General features: G+C 40.7%; 1 protein-coding gene across 5 annotated transcripts in view; it reads left to right on the top strand.

The window, feature by feature from the left end:
- SYT7 (synaptotagmin 7) overlaps nucleotides 1-16619 on the top strand; it is a 571182-nt gene that overhangs the window by 437569 nt on the left and 116994 nt on the right. For 3 of the 5 annotated variants that reach the window (XM_073604667.1, XM_073604669.1, XM_073604670.1), the window contains one exon: nucleotides 9270-9392. The exons of the other annotated variants lie outside the window; for them this stretch is intronic. In XM_073604667.1, coding sequence (XP_073460768.1) covers nucleotides 9270-9392 — 123 coding nt within the window. The remainder of the gene's footprint in view (nucleotides 1-9269; nucleotides 9393-16619) is intronic. 5 annotated transcript variants of the gene reach the window in all.

Below are 16619 nucleotides of genomic sequence, written 5' to 3' on the forward strand. Positions count from 1 at the left end.
CACTTATTAGGGGCACACGGGCACCGCACCCCCCCGATCCATGCATCCAGCCCCTAATCTACATGCAGGGTGCCAGACGTATGGATTTCAATAGATTTTTTTTTTTTTTAGAAGCACATGATTAGAGCCTGATTGGCTTCAAAAAGGGTGGGCTCAGGGCGCACCTCACCCAGGAGCAACGCGGGGGGGGGGGTTTGGTGTTGGGTGGTGGGCTGGAGCGATGGGGGGGTGTCCGTGATCAGGTCTGTCTGCCGCCTCCCCCCGACTAGGCTAGGTAATTAAAGCTGAGTTTTAAAGCTGAAGTTAAGTTATGCATAATTTTGCATACTTACATTGTTCCAGCTTGTAATGCAAAAATGAATGTGTCATGCCTGTGGGATCCCAGTTGGGAAGCACTGTAATAGGCACCACTGCTACATTGAACGCCCCTTGCTTCTGGGTCCTGTGCAGAGCAACTACCCTGCTACTTAGTGAACACAGGATGTTACACACTCAGCACAGGCACCATTCAGAGAACACTTTGCATTTCCACAATAAATACAAAGCATCCTCTGATTGGACGAGGTGAAGATTGTGCTGTCACCTCAGTGCCGCTCCACCTAATCCAATCAGAGAACAATTTGCAATAATGCAAAGTGTTCTCTAAATGCTCCAAGTGTCGATTAAGTGACCTCCTGTGTTCACTAAGCAGCAGGGCACGGGACAGGGCCTATTACAGTGATTTCCAGGTTCCACAGGGATTCCATGGGTTTGACAAATGCAAACTTACATTGGTATAAGCCTGATCAATGTAAATATGCAAAAATATGCATACATCTTGACCCCCCCCCCCTCTTCCCCATCAATATGCTAATAAAACGTTTCAGTTTTTATTGAATACCCTATTTTAAACTCAGTGACATCATCACTGGGTCTATGACTGTCATGTAGGCAAGTCCTGGCTGGTGGGAGAGATTGACAGGCTGCTATACATTGCTTGCTACATGCTGCCTCAGTTCTTCTCTCAAAAGCCCTCAGCTCTGATGCAAGCAGTTGGCTGTCTCTTGGAAGGAGTTATGCAAATATTAAAATGCATTGATGGATGGAGTTCGAGTTTGAATATAAATCTGATGTTTACCATAACATAGCTTCTGAAGTTTAGATTTAAATACCCTTTTTCTGATGTTATTTGGACCCGGAGAAAACAGTCAAATATTATGTAGCCCAGTTGCAAAAGTTGCATTGTTTGTAAATTAAGATTACATTAATTGCCAAAAATGTATATGTATTCAGGAGTATTAGAATTTACTGCATGAGTAATTCTTCTGGTATAGTCATCTTTAGTTCTTAGCTCTAGAGTCTCTGTGTGCTTTAGTTTCTGGATTCGGATGGTTAGGAAAATGAAGGAAGATCTTTTACTTCAAGTGAAAGCTTGCAAAGCCAATAGCTGGTTGAGAACCAAATGATCCATCTTACGTCTAGTGGGATGTATCCAGTCATGTAGCAAGCTCCAATACTGCCATCTTTCTTCTGAAATTGGAGAACGCTGTTATAAAGCATGGGCCTGTGCCATCTGCTGGAAAAATTTAGGAAATGCAGGTAAGCCCTCTTAATCATCCCTTTCATGGCACCTGACAGGTCTACAAATGTTGCTTACAGTGCTGCAGGTCCCTGTTAGTGTTTTCCTGTACAAACTGGGTTCTTTGGTACCTACTATTACTATTTAACTGACTGGTGCCTGTTTTCCTTTTTTGTTAGTGAGAAATGTGTTATTCATCTGTCTACCTTGACCTAATACCTATATAATCATAACTGAACACTGTTGCCCCACTTTTGCCTTGTATATTGATTATGGTACTTTTCTTCAATTAAACGTTAATGTGTCAGCTTTTGTCAATCAGATAATAGCCAAAACCCACAGCAATCTCCTCAATAGACTTACAATGCGATTGAATCGTTCACAGGGTCCTTGACACACTAAAAATTGATTCACCTTTAAGTTTTCTGATGTGCAACCTACGAGTTGAAGTTCTAAAAAAGAGGCAATTGTTGACTTAAAAAGAGAGGTGACATGTCATTTCAAGCAGAAGAATATTCAAATCAAGAAGCCCCCACATAATTTTCAGTGATAAAGTCTAAATCCACAAATACTGTATTATAATTTCTTACAGTTAACTTATGTCTTAAATCAGCTTTGACCTGAGTGGAACCTTTAAGGTTGTTCACCTCTATACAGTGAGGGAAAAAGTATTTGATCCCCTGCTGATTTTGTACATTTGCTCACTGACAAAGAAATGATCAGTCTATAATTTTAATGGTAGGTTTATTTTAACAGTGAGAGACAGAATAACAACAAAAATATCCAGAAAAATGCATTTCCAAAAAAGTTTTACATTGATTTGCATTTCAATAAGTGAAATACAGTTTTGATCCCCTATCAATTAGCAAGATTTTTGGCTCCCAGGTGTTTTCTATACAGGTAATTAGCTGAGATTAGGAGTACTCTCTTAATAGGAGTGCTCCTAATCTCAGCTTGTTACCTGTATAAAAGACACCTGTCCACAGAAGCAATCAATGAATCAATCAGATTCCAATCTCTCCACCATGACCAAGGCCAAAGAGCTGCCCAAGGATGTCAGGGCCAAGAGTGTAGACCTACACAAGGCTGGAATGGGCTACAAGACCATCGCCAAACAGTTGGTGAGAGGGTGACAACAGTTGGTGCAATTATTCACAAATGGAACAAACACAAAATAACTGTCAATCTCCCTTGGTCTGCAAGATCTCACCTCGTGGAGTTTCAATGATCATGAGAATGGTGAGGAATCAGCCCAGAACTACACGGGAGAATCTTGTCAATTATATCAAGGCAGCTGGGACCATAGTCACCAAGAAAACAATTGGTAACACACTACGCCGTGAACGACTGAAATCCTGCAGTGCCTGCAAGGTCCCCCTGCTCAAGAAAGCACATGTACAGGCCTGTCTGAAGTTTGATAATGAACCTCTGAATGATTCAATAAAATTGAGCTCTCTGGCATCAACTCAACTCGCGGTGTTTGGAGGAGGAGGAATGCTGCCTATGACCCCAAGATTACCATCCCCACCGTCAAATATGGAGGTGGAAACATTATGCTTTGGGGGTGTTTTTTCTGCTAAGGGGACAGGACAACTTCACTGCATCAAAGGGACGATAGATGGGGCCATGTAGAGTCAAATCTTGGGTGAGAACCTCCTTCCCCAGCCATGGCATTAAAAATGGGTCATGGGTGGGTATTCCAGCATGACAGTGACCCAAAACTAACAGCCAAGGCAACAAAGGAGTGGCTCAAGCAGAATCACATTAAGGTCCTGGAGTGGCCTAGCCAGTTTCCAGACCTTAATCCCATAGAAAATATGTGGGGGGAGCTGGAGGTTTGAATTACTAAACATCAGCCTCAAAACCTTAATGACTTGGAGAGAATCTGCAAAGAGGAGTGGGACTAAATCCCTCCTGAGATGTGTGCAAACCTGGTGGCCAACTACAAGAAACATCTGACCTCTGTGATTGCCAACAAGGGTTTCGCTAGCAAGTATTAAGTCATGTTTTGCGAGGGGTCAAATACAGTGCCTTGAGAAAGTATTCATACCCCTTGAACCCCTTTTCCACATTTTGTCATCTTACAACCAAAAAGATAAAATGATTTTATTGGGATTTTATGTAATAGACCAACACAAAGTGGCACATGGATGTAAAGTAGAAAGAAAATGATAAATGGTTTTCAATTTTTTTTTTACAAATAAATAACTGAAAAGTGTGGCATGCATTTGTATTCAGCCCCCCTGAGTCAATACTTCCACCTTTCGCTGCAATTACAGCTGCAAGTCTTTTTGGATATGTCTCTACCAGCTTTGCACATCTAGAGAGTGAAATATTTGCCCATTCTTCTTTGCAAAATAGCTCAAGCTCTGTCAGATTGGATTGAGAGTGTCTACGAACAGCAATTTTCAAGTCTTGCCACAGATTCTCATTTAAATTTAGGTCTGGATTTGACTGAGTCATTCTAACACATGAATATGCTTTGAGCTATACCATTACATTGTAGCTCTGGCTGTATGTTTAGGGTTGTAGTCCTGTAGGAAGGTGAACCTCTGACTCGGTCTCATATCTTTTGCAGACTCACACAGGTTTTTTCTGAGATTTGTAAGATTTGTATGTGACTCCATCCATTTGCCCATCAACCCTGACCAGCTTCCCTGTCCCTGCTGAAGAAAAGCATCCCCACAACATGATGCTGCCACCAGCATGTTTCACTGTGCAGATGGAGTGTTCAGGGTGATGTGCAGTGTTAGTTATCTGCCACACATAGATTTTGCTTTTAGGCCAAAAGGTTTAATTTTGGTCTCATCTGACCAGAGCACCTTCTTCCACATGTTTGCTGTTTCCCCCACATGGCTTCCCGCAAACTGCAAACAGGACTTCTTATGGCTTTCTTTCAACAATAAAATAATAATTGTAAAGGTCGCAATTAGACCAATATAATTAAAAAATAAATAATTCATACACAGTGTTAAGCAATAATTCTGCTTCCTCTTGAGCTGTACTTTATGCCTGCTGTACCGTATACTGGACTATGTAAGTGCTAAACTTTTAAGAAATTAAAAAAGCAATATTACACTATTCCTGCCTTCTGTGGCTCTTTGCGGAGAAGCCAATTTCACAGAATCCTATGATGAGAGTTGGATGTATGCAGTAGAGGACACGTACAGTAGGTGACCGCGAGATTTGACACCTGCGAGCCCCGTCACGGGAGCCAGCGCCAAGATGGCTCACTCATCGGGAAAGGAAAACTTTTTTTTCCTTTTGCGATGAGCGACAGGCAGTGCTGACAGCTGTCTGGTATGAATCCTGAGGGGGAACGCTGCGCCAAATTTTAAATGAAAAAAACGGCGAGGGTTCCCCCCCAGGCCCTTAGCTCTGGTATGGATTGTAAGGGGAACCCCCTACGCTGAAAATTCGGCGTGGGGGTCCCCCCAAAATCCATACCAGACCCTTATCCGAGCACGCAGCCCGGCCGGTCAGGAAAGGTGGTGGGGACGAGCGAGCACTCCCCCTCCTGTGCCGTACCAGGCCGCATGCCCTCAACATGGGGGGGTGGGTGCTTTGGGGGAGGGGGCGCCCTGCGGCCCCCCCACCCCAAAGCACCTTGTCTCCATGTTGATGGGGACAAGGGCCTCTTCCCGACAACCCTGGCCATTGGTTGTCGGGGTCTGCGGGCGGAGGGCTTATCAGAATCCGGGAGCTCCCTTTAATAAGGGGGCCCCCAGATCCCGGCCCCCCACCCTATGTGAATGAGTATGGGGTACATCGTACCCCTACCCATTCACCTAGGGAAAAAAGTGTCAATTAAAAAAAACACAGTACACAGGTATTAAGAGTAATTTATTAGGCAGCTCCGTGGTCTTCTGCTGACTTCGGGGGGGTCTTCATCTGACTTCTCCCGGTGTTTCGCCTCTTCTCCCGGTGTTCCGCCTCTTCTCCCGGGCCCCTCTGCTATCTTCTTCCAGCTCTTTTGCCAGCGAGGGGCCCAGTCTGCTTCCGCTGTCTTGTCGCCGCTGTGTCACCGCTGTCTCGTCGCTTCTTCTCTTCTTCTCTTCATCCGATGTTGACACAACGCTCTCTCCGGCTGGAATGCTGTGTGCGAGCTGCGGAGCCATTTATATAGGTGGTGACCCCGCCCCCTTGTGACGTCACTGTCCCAGCATGAGCAGGGACTCTGGGGTCACGCCCCCTTATGACGCCAGAGTCCCTGCGCATGCTGGGACCATGATGGATTGGAGCACATTGCATGTTAGAAGCACGGTGTTGGACCATTGATCGTAGTGCTTGTTATGGACTTTCAGATTTATTAATTCATTGTGCTTTAATTGTTGCATAACACTGTGTATGAATTATTTATTTATTAATTATATTTTTTCTAATTGCGCCCTTTACAATTATTATTTTATGATTTATTAGTTGTTACTAATTTTAGGTGCTGCATTAGAACATTTAGATATTTGCATTTGGCGCCATTACCCCATCACCCCCCCCCCCCCCCCCCCTTTTTTTCACATTGTTTTCTTTCAACAATGGCTTTCTTCTTGCCACTCTTCCATAAAGGCCAGATTTGTGGAGTGCACGACTAATAGTTGTCCTATGGACAGATTCTTCTCCCACCTGAGCTGTGGATCTCTGCAGCTCCTCCAGAGTTACCATGTTGTGGTGGGTTTGCAGTTGTGCCATACTCTTTCCATTTTCGGATGATGGATTGAACAGTGCTCTGTGAGATGTTCAAAGGATTTTTTTTTAAAACATAACCCAGCTTTAAACTTCTTTACAACTTTATCCCTGACCTGTCTGGTGTGTTCCTTGGCCGTGATGCTGTTTGTTTACTAAGGTTCTCTAACAAACCTCTGAGGGCTTCACAGAACAGCTGTGTTTATACTGAGATTAAATTACACACATGTGGACTCTATTTACTAATTAGGTGACTTCTGAAGGCAATTGGTTCCACTAGATTTTAGTTAGGGGTACCAGAGTAAAGGGGGCTGAATACAAATGCACGCCGCACTTTACAGATATTTAATTTTAAAAAGCAATTAAAACCATTTATCATTTTCCTTCCACTTCACAATTATGTGCCACTTTGTGTTGGTCCATCGCATTAAATCCCAAACAAATCCATTAACGTTTTTGGTTGTAACATGACAAAATGTGGAAAATTTCAAGGGGTATGAATACTTTTTTAAGGCACTATACTTATTTCACTCATTAAAATGCAAATCAATTTATAACTTTTTTGAAATGCATTTTTCTGGATATTTTTGTTGTTATTCTGTCTCTCACTGTTAAAATAAACCTACCATTAAAATTATAAACTGATCATTTCTTTGTCAGTTGGCAAATATACGAAATCAGCAGGGGATCAAATACCTTTTTCCCTCAATGTAAAATCATTATTTTTTATTATAGCTTTATTGTAAATATCTATTTTGTTTAAATTTTATATCTTTTGAGTCCTCAGTCTTGAGAAGGACTGTGAAATGTGGGATTGCTCTAGTGAATCTTTCTTTCCCCGGATTTAGAAGTCTGACACTTTCCCTGCATTGTTCCCTTTTCATTGTTAATTCTGAAGCTGCAAGGAGCTAAAAATAAAAAGTATTTCATACGACTGTTTTAAAATAGCTACAGAAGATACAGTATATAGGTACTTCTTTTCAGAGAGTCTGCTGACTATTACTGCTCCATCTGGCAGGGGAACAATAAGTATGGCATACATTTATCTTATACTCGTGAACTGTCTCATCCCCCATCTTATCATTGGAAGGCAAAAAGGGTTAATTCAGGAGTGGCTCCAACACGTCTCGCAGGCTCTACAGCAAGTGTGCGGCATGTCTGACTAATCTGAGAAATCATATTTCAAGCTCTGCACAGTTTGATCATGAGGTTAATTAATCCTTTCTTGTAGTAGATTAAAATAACAGCGCCTCATACATTGTCAGTAGGAAGGACAGAACATAAACCCATGCCCTGTGACCGTTACAATCCATTTTTACGGTCAGCATGTACCAGGATGGCAACTTGTCTTATCCTTTGTTTGGCTGCTTTTTTTTTTTACATTGGTTGTCAGCTTGACTTCATGGAATAATATATGATGAATAATGTGTGTTGGGAACATGGAAACAAATATGTAACTCCTATCTGGTTTAAGAAGATGGATGGAGGATGAAAATGTCCATTGCAGCTTTTGGTAGTGTTAAAATTCTTTGTGTGGTTTTGTCACCACCATCATATATCGAGCAATGTTATGGCATATAACTGCACCAAAGATTCTATTACCAGGCTTGGTCCATTCTATGTATTGAAGATACAGGCCTGAAAGTAGATATCAGGGTCTGGTGGTCTTACCTATCTTATCTTATGACAAGACCATCTAATAATTGTCTACTACCGTTGGCTGAAGGTGTGGATACAGCAGTCTCTGATAAATGGTTAGAAATAAGCACGTTTTTTGGCCTTCAATCGCAAAACATAAAGGCCTGTAGAAATTTCCACCAGCTGGAGTGGTCAACAGGATGGTCAATTTGGTGTTCCTGTAGCCTATATGGTTCTCACAATTCACGCTCGTCCATCATCCCATTTCTACGTTTTCTATTAAGTATTTTATTGTGCAGCATTTCTGAAGGTTTCTAGGTCACCCCACTCAGATATTACCTTACATATCAAAGAACCTTTGCTTAGACACCATTGGATTTTGGGCACAGTTTCCTACCATGTTTGCCAGCTGAAATACAAATGGTTAAAGTCAAGGCAAAAGTAGGTCAAACCTTCATCCAGTGCATTACCATTTTCATGTTACTGCAAATCCCTGCAGTAAAATGTGAATGTCATATTCTGTGTAGTCAGAAGGTATTTCATTTATGGCCCAGAAATAATTCATGATTAATACAATGTTTATGTGCAAGGCTGGGAGAAAGAAGAGTATATGTATTCTGTAAAATTTGTGATGGAATCATAATGGTACAGAGCTCAGATTATAGTTGTACACCAAGAGACAAGGACAGATATGAGAGGGGTAGTGCGCATACAGGTAATTAGATTAAGTCTAGTATTGGATAGAGAAAACACTGGATGGAAAGGTGACAGGATGTTTAGATGACTAGGGGTGGGAGGATGTAAGGAAGAATGGATATGATCGCATGGCATAATAATAGGACTAGAAAAAAAGAATAAAGTTTATGGTAATAGCATTAAATAGGAAGGTATACAGATACATGTATCGCATGTGATATGAAAAAGAGCAGGAGGAATGAGCTGTAAGATCAGAAGAAAAACATGTATGCATATCTTTGTATATTTTGGGCTGCCAGTACATTATTCCATTGTCAGATGGATTATTTTCAAACTTCCAGTCAACAGTTGATGTTCATGATCAGGCTAGATGAATGAGATAGAAAATAGGAAAAAAGGTAAACAATTCACATGGGGAGGAGAAGGAATGGAAACTAAATGGGCGATAACAAAACAGACAAAAGTGAAACAATAGAAAATGTCTAAACTTCTAACTGCTTTTTTCCCACATCTGCTAAAATAAAGATAACAATGCATGTAAAAATGGTTCATAATTTATTGTTCTTTACCCATGTATGCCTCCATATTTCTTACCTGCACGATTGTTTGTTTCTAATGCTTCTTCTGTTGTCTTCTCTGATTCTTTTGTCTTCTTTCTTTCCTCTTCTTATCTATCACCCCCCTGGACTATGGGCAGGGAAGGCCGCATGGTGGTGCTGTCTTTGGTGCTGGGCCTCTCCGAGCAGGACGACTTTGCCAATATTCCTGATCTACAAACCAATGGGTCTCATCAGAACCAGCATACTCAGGGTGAAAAGAGGTAGGGGGGAGCACAAATGTGCCCTCCTTATATGAGATTGAAGGTTATGTGTTAATTGTGAAAAAAAAAAACTGATATTAGGTTTGCCATAGACAGGCCAATTATTTCGAAGATTTGGCAAATATCTGACCAGGATGTTTTGAAAATACAAGAAATATTTATGCAAAATTCTTTTTCAAAATGAGAGTGACAGAACAACATAAATATATTTTGCATTCATTTTATGCAATTGGTGCAGTTTTATGGTAATTGGTCATTTCTTTCAGCATTTTTTACAGTAGCAGATACCTTTTAGACTGTGATTGCTCTGTGTGGTGCTATTAGTGTTTCTCGTTCTCAGAATTGATCATCTCTAGGGAATGATTTTCCTAAAGTTGAAAAAAATTGTAAGCAATTTTCACCATTTCTATCTGTCAACAACTGTTTTCGTACTTAGAATTCTGCATGCATTAAATAATCTTTACATTTTTATTGAATCTTCTTAAAGTTTGCTTGTCTATGGCCAGCCTTGTGTGCCTAAACACATCCATCTTGTTTATAGTTCCTACATCACACTTTCTGTCACAGTTACTTAAGGGCAGGGCAGAGGCTTGAGTGAGTCTGTCTGTGTGCCTGAGTGCATTGGTGATAAACTTTACTGAAATGTTTTATTAATATACTGTATATATCACAGCTAGGTTATAACCAAGTCCTATACCAATTACTGATACAGAATAATGAGCTTCTGTATCCTTTCACCCCAATCCCCATTACTGGAGCCTCATAAATGAATGTTAATTACTCGAATAACTTGCAAGTCAATATAACAGACGCACATAATTAGAGGAAAAGTGACAGGTACTGCAGACATCATATTGCGTGGGTCAGTCCCTTAAGATGTCCTACTGACTTTAGTCTGTGTGATGCATGTCATTTATCCATACCTCTAAGTAGGTTCAGGTTTTTATGCAATGGATACAAGATAAGTTAATGATGTTTGCATTCATTAAATGACCAGTAAACCTAAATTACTAACTAATGTATATTTAAATCTATTCATTTATTAGAACATGCCATAAATGAGGTAAGCTTTTATTTCAAAGAAGAAATATTACACATATTGAACATCTTGTGCAGCAAGCTGACACTTACTGTTTTAGAGCTCCTCACCTTGTGTAATAATTAGGTCTGCCTTGGGTCTTTAAAGTGGAGGACCATCCTAAAATAAAAAAAGTGCATCAATATGCTTAAAAAAATAAAAAAAAAAAACATTTGAAAAAAACATTTTTTTAATGTACCTGAAACCACTGTTGCTAGGCAGTCTTCCTAATCTGCCTCTTCCTATTCCACGGCGCTTCCTTCTCTTCGGTGAGCGGCCCCGTTGCCTTCTGGGACATGTGTGTGTCCCAGAAAACAATGGGGCCATTCACAAAGCGTTGCGCGACTCGCGCATGCACAGTAGGAAACTGGTAGTGAAGCCGCAAGGCTCCACTGCCTGTTTCCCTTAGTTAGGATGGCAGCACCGACAGCCAATCCAACGGACGGATCGGCCTCAGGGGGCCGACATCGCGGGCTCGCTGGACAGGGAAGTGTTCTTATTAAAAGTCGGCAGCTACAGTGTTTGTAGCTGCTGACTTTAAAAAAAAAAAAAAAAAACGTCCGGAACACCCCTTTAAAGGTAACTTGTAAGGATGTACATATCGGAACTACCATTGCTGACTTCTGCCAGGCTTCTGAGCTATCATCCTTACCCTTGCTTTCCTACATGGTAAGGCACTGAACTGGAGCAAATCTGCATCCAGTGAAGTCAGACCTCTTGATCTGCATACTTATTCTACTATATCACAGTGATTTTCTAAGTAATAAAGCCAATAGTTCTAGCATAACAAAGAATAATAATAATAAAAGTGAAAAGCCTAATGCCGCGTACACACAATCGGAAATTCGGACAGCAAAAGACCAATGAGAGCTTTTGGTTGGAAAATGCGACCGTGTGTATGCTCCATTCGACTTTTGCTGGCCGAATTCCAGCCAGCAAAAGATTGAGAGCAGGTTCTGCATTTTTCAGTTGGAAAAAGTTCCTATCCGAAAATGCGATCGCCTGTAGCAATTCCGACGTGCAAAATTCCTACGCATGCTCGGAAACAATTTGACGCATGCTCAGAAGCATTGAACTTCATTTTCTCGGCTCGTCGTAGTGTTGTAAGTCACCGCGTTCTTGATGGTCGAAAGTTCAGCAAACTTTTGTGTGACCGTGTGTATGCAAGGCAAGCTTGAGTGGAATCCCGTCGGAAAAGCCATCATATCTTTTTCCGACCAAAATCCCAATAAGAAAATCCCAACGCAATACCTATCCCGAGTTTCTAAATGTAAATGGTATGGATGCAACCATGGTGCAGTATCAGAAAGGCAATTATTTTGTTTAAAAAAATTAAAAAAAAAGACCTGGATGTGGCCATTCCTTCTTAACCTGGAATTCCTCAACTTATCTGAATTAGAAAAAATAATAACCTAAACTTTTTAGGGTTGCCAGGTCCTTTCATACAAACTTGTTGTTTTTTCGAATGTAAAGAAAGTGTTGACTGGAGTTATTTAGTGATTTCACATTTTAAAAGAAAGGAGAACCAAAATAATTCCATGGGACGTTTAAGGTGCCAACCATCAACAATACATGAATGTATAAAAAGGAACAATTTAAAGATTCCATAAAATCAGGTCAACATCTTAAAATCATACAAAACATATTTCACGATTTCTGTCATTCAAATGATGCTTTAAAAAAGGTTCCAAAGGTTGCTAGGTCTATGTGGCATTTATTAAAGAATCATATGATTCACAGAAATTATGAAATATGTTTGTATGATTTTAAAGAGGAACAGCAGCCTGCTCACATAATTTGTAAAAAAACATATTTGCCATTCTAAAGCTTCCCTCCAACCACTTTGCATATTATTTTATATATACTGTGATTTTGTACTTGCCAAATATGCTGCAGAAATCTTCCTCCACTGAGTTTGGCTGCAACCATTTTAACTGTGGGCAGCTGAAGCTGCTGCCTGTTCACTTCTTGGACATACAGAGGCACACCTCCAGCTCTCATTGGCCCTCTTATGACTCATCACCCCTCCCTTCCTGGCAAACTCTCACCAGAGTAAGAGAGAGAGCTGTGCATGATGTCATAAACCTAGGCTTTTTACCAGACAAGAAACAGAGAGTTGGCTGTATAAGGTATTTACTGGAAGAAGAAAAAATGTTTTACTATACAAAGTTAAAACAACAAGGGCGAAAGATTTAATAGATGGAAAGTTAAAAAAAAGACTGAAGTTTTGCTTTAAGATGTTGACCTGATTTTATGAAAGTATTAAATACAATTATTTAGTTTTATACATGTATGTATTGTTGATGGTTGGCATCTTAAAAGTCCCATGAAATTATTTTGGTTCTCTTTGGGTTATTAAATAGGGATGCGGTGCCCCTGGTTACTTCTCTTGCCCACAATATTCTATAAGTTAAATTTTATAAAGAAGTTCTGCTTTCCTTTTGGACTGCTGTTCTTCTTTAAGTGCCCTGTAAGGGGAACAGTACTTAGCTACACAAGCATCAGGACTGAAAACTGATGCTTGATCGGTTGGAGAACTGTGTACCATTGGCTTCTCTATGTACAGCAGCTAACCATAACAAGAAAACTATTGCTGCCTGGGAACAATGATGATCTACACACGATCGTGGCTTTTTAGAATTATGCATAGTCACTTGCAGCTTGATCTTCCTTGAAATCTATCCCATTTAGTTTAATTGTTTTAGATGGGCCAACACCTTACAGAATCACATTCTAGCCTGACTAAAACTGTCAAGCTTAGCCTGAAACAGTGATATTGTAATTATTTCTGCTGCTACATCTCAAACTTTGGTCCACAACAACTATTCTGACCATACCCAACGTGTTTCCAGTAATCAAAAAGTCTAGTTATTTATGGCGGACCTATCATTAAGTTTACAAGTCTGCATCAATAAATTCCTGACATCACATACATCATAGATAAATAACAGATTTTTAAGGTGACATCCCCTTTTTTGGAAGGGTCTTTTAGAGAAAGTAAAGCAGACAAAGAACCTGCAAACTTCATGCAGGTAGAAACCTGGCTGTGATTACATCCAAGACCCCAGGACAACGAGAAAATATTTCTAACGGTTGAGGCACCTTCCTGCAATTGTATTTTACAACAAGCTAATAAATATAGACAATACGTCCTCTATAAAGATGCTTGTGAATTAAAAGGTTCACTAAGCTCCAGGGCACCCCACCAAGTGTCAGTAATTGCCATTCAGAGGTCAGAAGATAGGCCTGTCCCTACCCTGAAAAATAACATTGTAGACCCCGGGACCCAGTCAGTGGGAGCTTTCTAGTTAAATTCTCTTTAGCTGGGAGGTGTGAAAAGAAAAGCAGACATGTGGCTGAAAATGCTTCTCAGAGCCCTGTGTTAATTAAGTGGTCCAATTTTCACTCTGAGGTTATTTTTATTCTTCCTATACCTCACTACATATATTAACACATTTATGCTGTCATTGAACTGCAGTCTGTCACACATATCTTCCAAAATTAAAACCGAAAAGAAAAAAAAAAAAAGAATCTCAATCTGGAGTCAGCAAGGGGGAAATAAATGACGTACTTGAGACTCGATTCCCCAACTAAATGTGGGTGTTAATTCTTCCCCGAGCTTCAATATCTCCTGATGATGTTTTGACAACTTCATTAATGAGGATTCAGACACCTTGTTATATTTAGAATAACATATGGAATTTTGACCCTACTAAAAATGTATTGCCTACACGTGTACAGTGTGAAATACCCAAAGTGATCTAAAAAGAAAAGGTTGTCGCAAACAGAAAAGCTGGGATATTATGATCTTTAAACTGATTTTCTCTAATATAAATGTGTATTGTGAACAGTCATTAGTCAGAATTAAAAAACAAAGGGGTTGATTTACTAAAGGCAAATCCACTTTGCACTTGGAAGTGCACTTGTAAGTGCAGTCGCTGTAGATCACTGTAGACCTGAGGGAAAGCTCTGAAATGAGGTGAAGCTCTGCTGATTTTATCATCCAATCATGTGCAAGCTAAAATGCTGTTTTTTATTTCCCTTGCATGTCCCCCTCAGATCTACAGCAACTTTGCTTCCAAGTACACTTGTAGTGCAAAGTGGATTTGCCTTTAGTAAATAACCTCCAAAGTCACAAGAGTTCTGTAAAGTAGAGCTACATGCATTTTTTTTTTTACATTTTGGATAGAGAAAGACAGTGTTATAACCCTAGATAAAAATAAGAGTGCAGCACCAGATAAATACAACAAGTGAGTTTGATATGTGTAATGATAATGTAAACAGTATATTACCAGTATAACAATAGTGATCAATAATCCAGTGCAAAAATGAAAAATCAAGTGAAAAAATAGTCCATATGTAATTACTCCATTGGCAGTAAACATGCATATAAAAACACAAAAAATTGGTGACAAAAACAATTTATAAATGAAAATATCCGAAAGGAAGATTTCCAATGCGTGACCCAGGGTCTGTTTTCCACCACTTGTGCTGCCCATCACCTTTCAATAGAAACAATGGAGGCTTACCAGAAAGCCTGCGACCGCCCTTACTCAGGGGGATCTAAATAGGCTTAGTAGAGCAACAGGAATGCTGCTAAGATCTCCCAGACCTCCTACACAGGTGACCGGTCAGCTTCAATGAAGATCTTCCTCAATGGCGCACTTCCAGGAGACAATCGCTATACACCAATGGACGTGCACTTCCACTGATCAGGCATGAGCATCCAGTAGATTACCCAAAAGGAGGGAAAAAAGAGACTTCAATAGTGCAGAGATTCCTTTGAAGATTTATTAAAAGTTCCAAAAATACATAGAAAGCGTTCCTTGCAAGGACAAATGTAAAAAGCTCTGCTAGTATGTATAAAAACAATTCGCTCATGCACAGTGCGTGTATACAGGACGACCCTACGTATACACGCAATGCACATGCGCGAATTCACAGATTAAAGTTTTTTTTCTGTAAAATTGTAATGTTTTTTGTTTAGATTGAGATAGGAGGAAGGATTATAACCCCCATTGGGCTATCTGGGGCTCTGTTAGAGAGATCCTCCCCTTACCTACTGTCTTGGTGATTGGTGGTTTCAATAGAGAGGAAGTGAGGAAAAATCTTCAACAGGCACCAATAAAAAAAGCTGATAGGGTTCTATGTTTCCCTGTTGTACTGAAAAAAATACACTTTGACTGGACATAGTGTATACTTTAAATTCATCCTGTATGAGATTTATATTAAAGGGGTGAAAACTCCCTAAAGATGTAATTATCAATGACACCTTATCACGAATACTTAAAGTGACACTAAGGGTTCATTCTTTTTTTTTTTTAAATAACAAATATGCCATACTTACCTCCACTGTGCAGCTCATTTTGCACAGAGTGATCCTGAACCTGGTCTTCTGGGGTCCCTCGGCGGCTCTCGCGGCTCCTCCCCACATCAGATAACCCCCTAGGAGAAGCGCTTTCCTGGGGGGTTACCTTGCGGGTGCGCTCCCAAGTCCAGCATTCGGCGTCCATAGAGGCCGAATGCAGGACACGGCCCCACCCCCTGGAGCTCGCGTCATTGGATTTGATTGACAGCAACGTGAGCCAATGGCTGCGCTGCTATCAATCTATCCAATCAACAGCCAAGGCAGAGAGACAGTGCATCCCCGTGGGTCAAGTTCGAGGGGTCAGGTAAGTAAAACGGGAGGGCTGGGGGGCTGGTCACTAAATCCTTTAGTGTCAGTTTAAAGGGGTTGTAAAGGTTTGTGTTTTTTCACCTTAATGCATCCAATGCATTAAGGTGAAAAAACACAAACCTTTACAACCCCTTTAAACTGACACTAAAGGATTTTTTTTTTAAATGAGGTTATACTTATGCTGTCAGCTCCTCTATGTTTCAGGTGCATCCTGTAGCCGGCCAGGTGTGTGGGATCCCACTGGGTCCTGAGCCAGGCTGTGTGTGCCCATAGACATACACAGCTCCAGTAAGCCAGGCCACTGCTCCCTCCTCACAGGGATTTGACTGACAGCAGCAGGAGCCCATGGCCTCAGTTTCTCCTGAATTAGGAAAAGCAGGGAGTGGTGCTGAAGCCAGAGAATAGTAAGTGTTTGGGAATGGGGGGGGGGGGTAGGTAAGTTGAGTGGCTTCTTTTTACCTTAGTGCAGAGA

The sequence above is a fragment of the Aquarana catesbeiana genome, linkage group LG11, assembly GCF_042186555.1.
Source record: "Aquarana catesbeiana isolate 2022-GZ linkage group LG11, ASM4218655v1, whole genome shotgun sequence".
Taxonomy (NCBI): domain Eukaryota; kingdom Metazoa; phylum Chordata; class Amphibia; order Anura; family Ranidae; genus Aquarana; species Aquarana catesbeiana.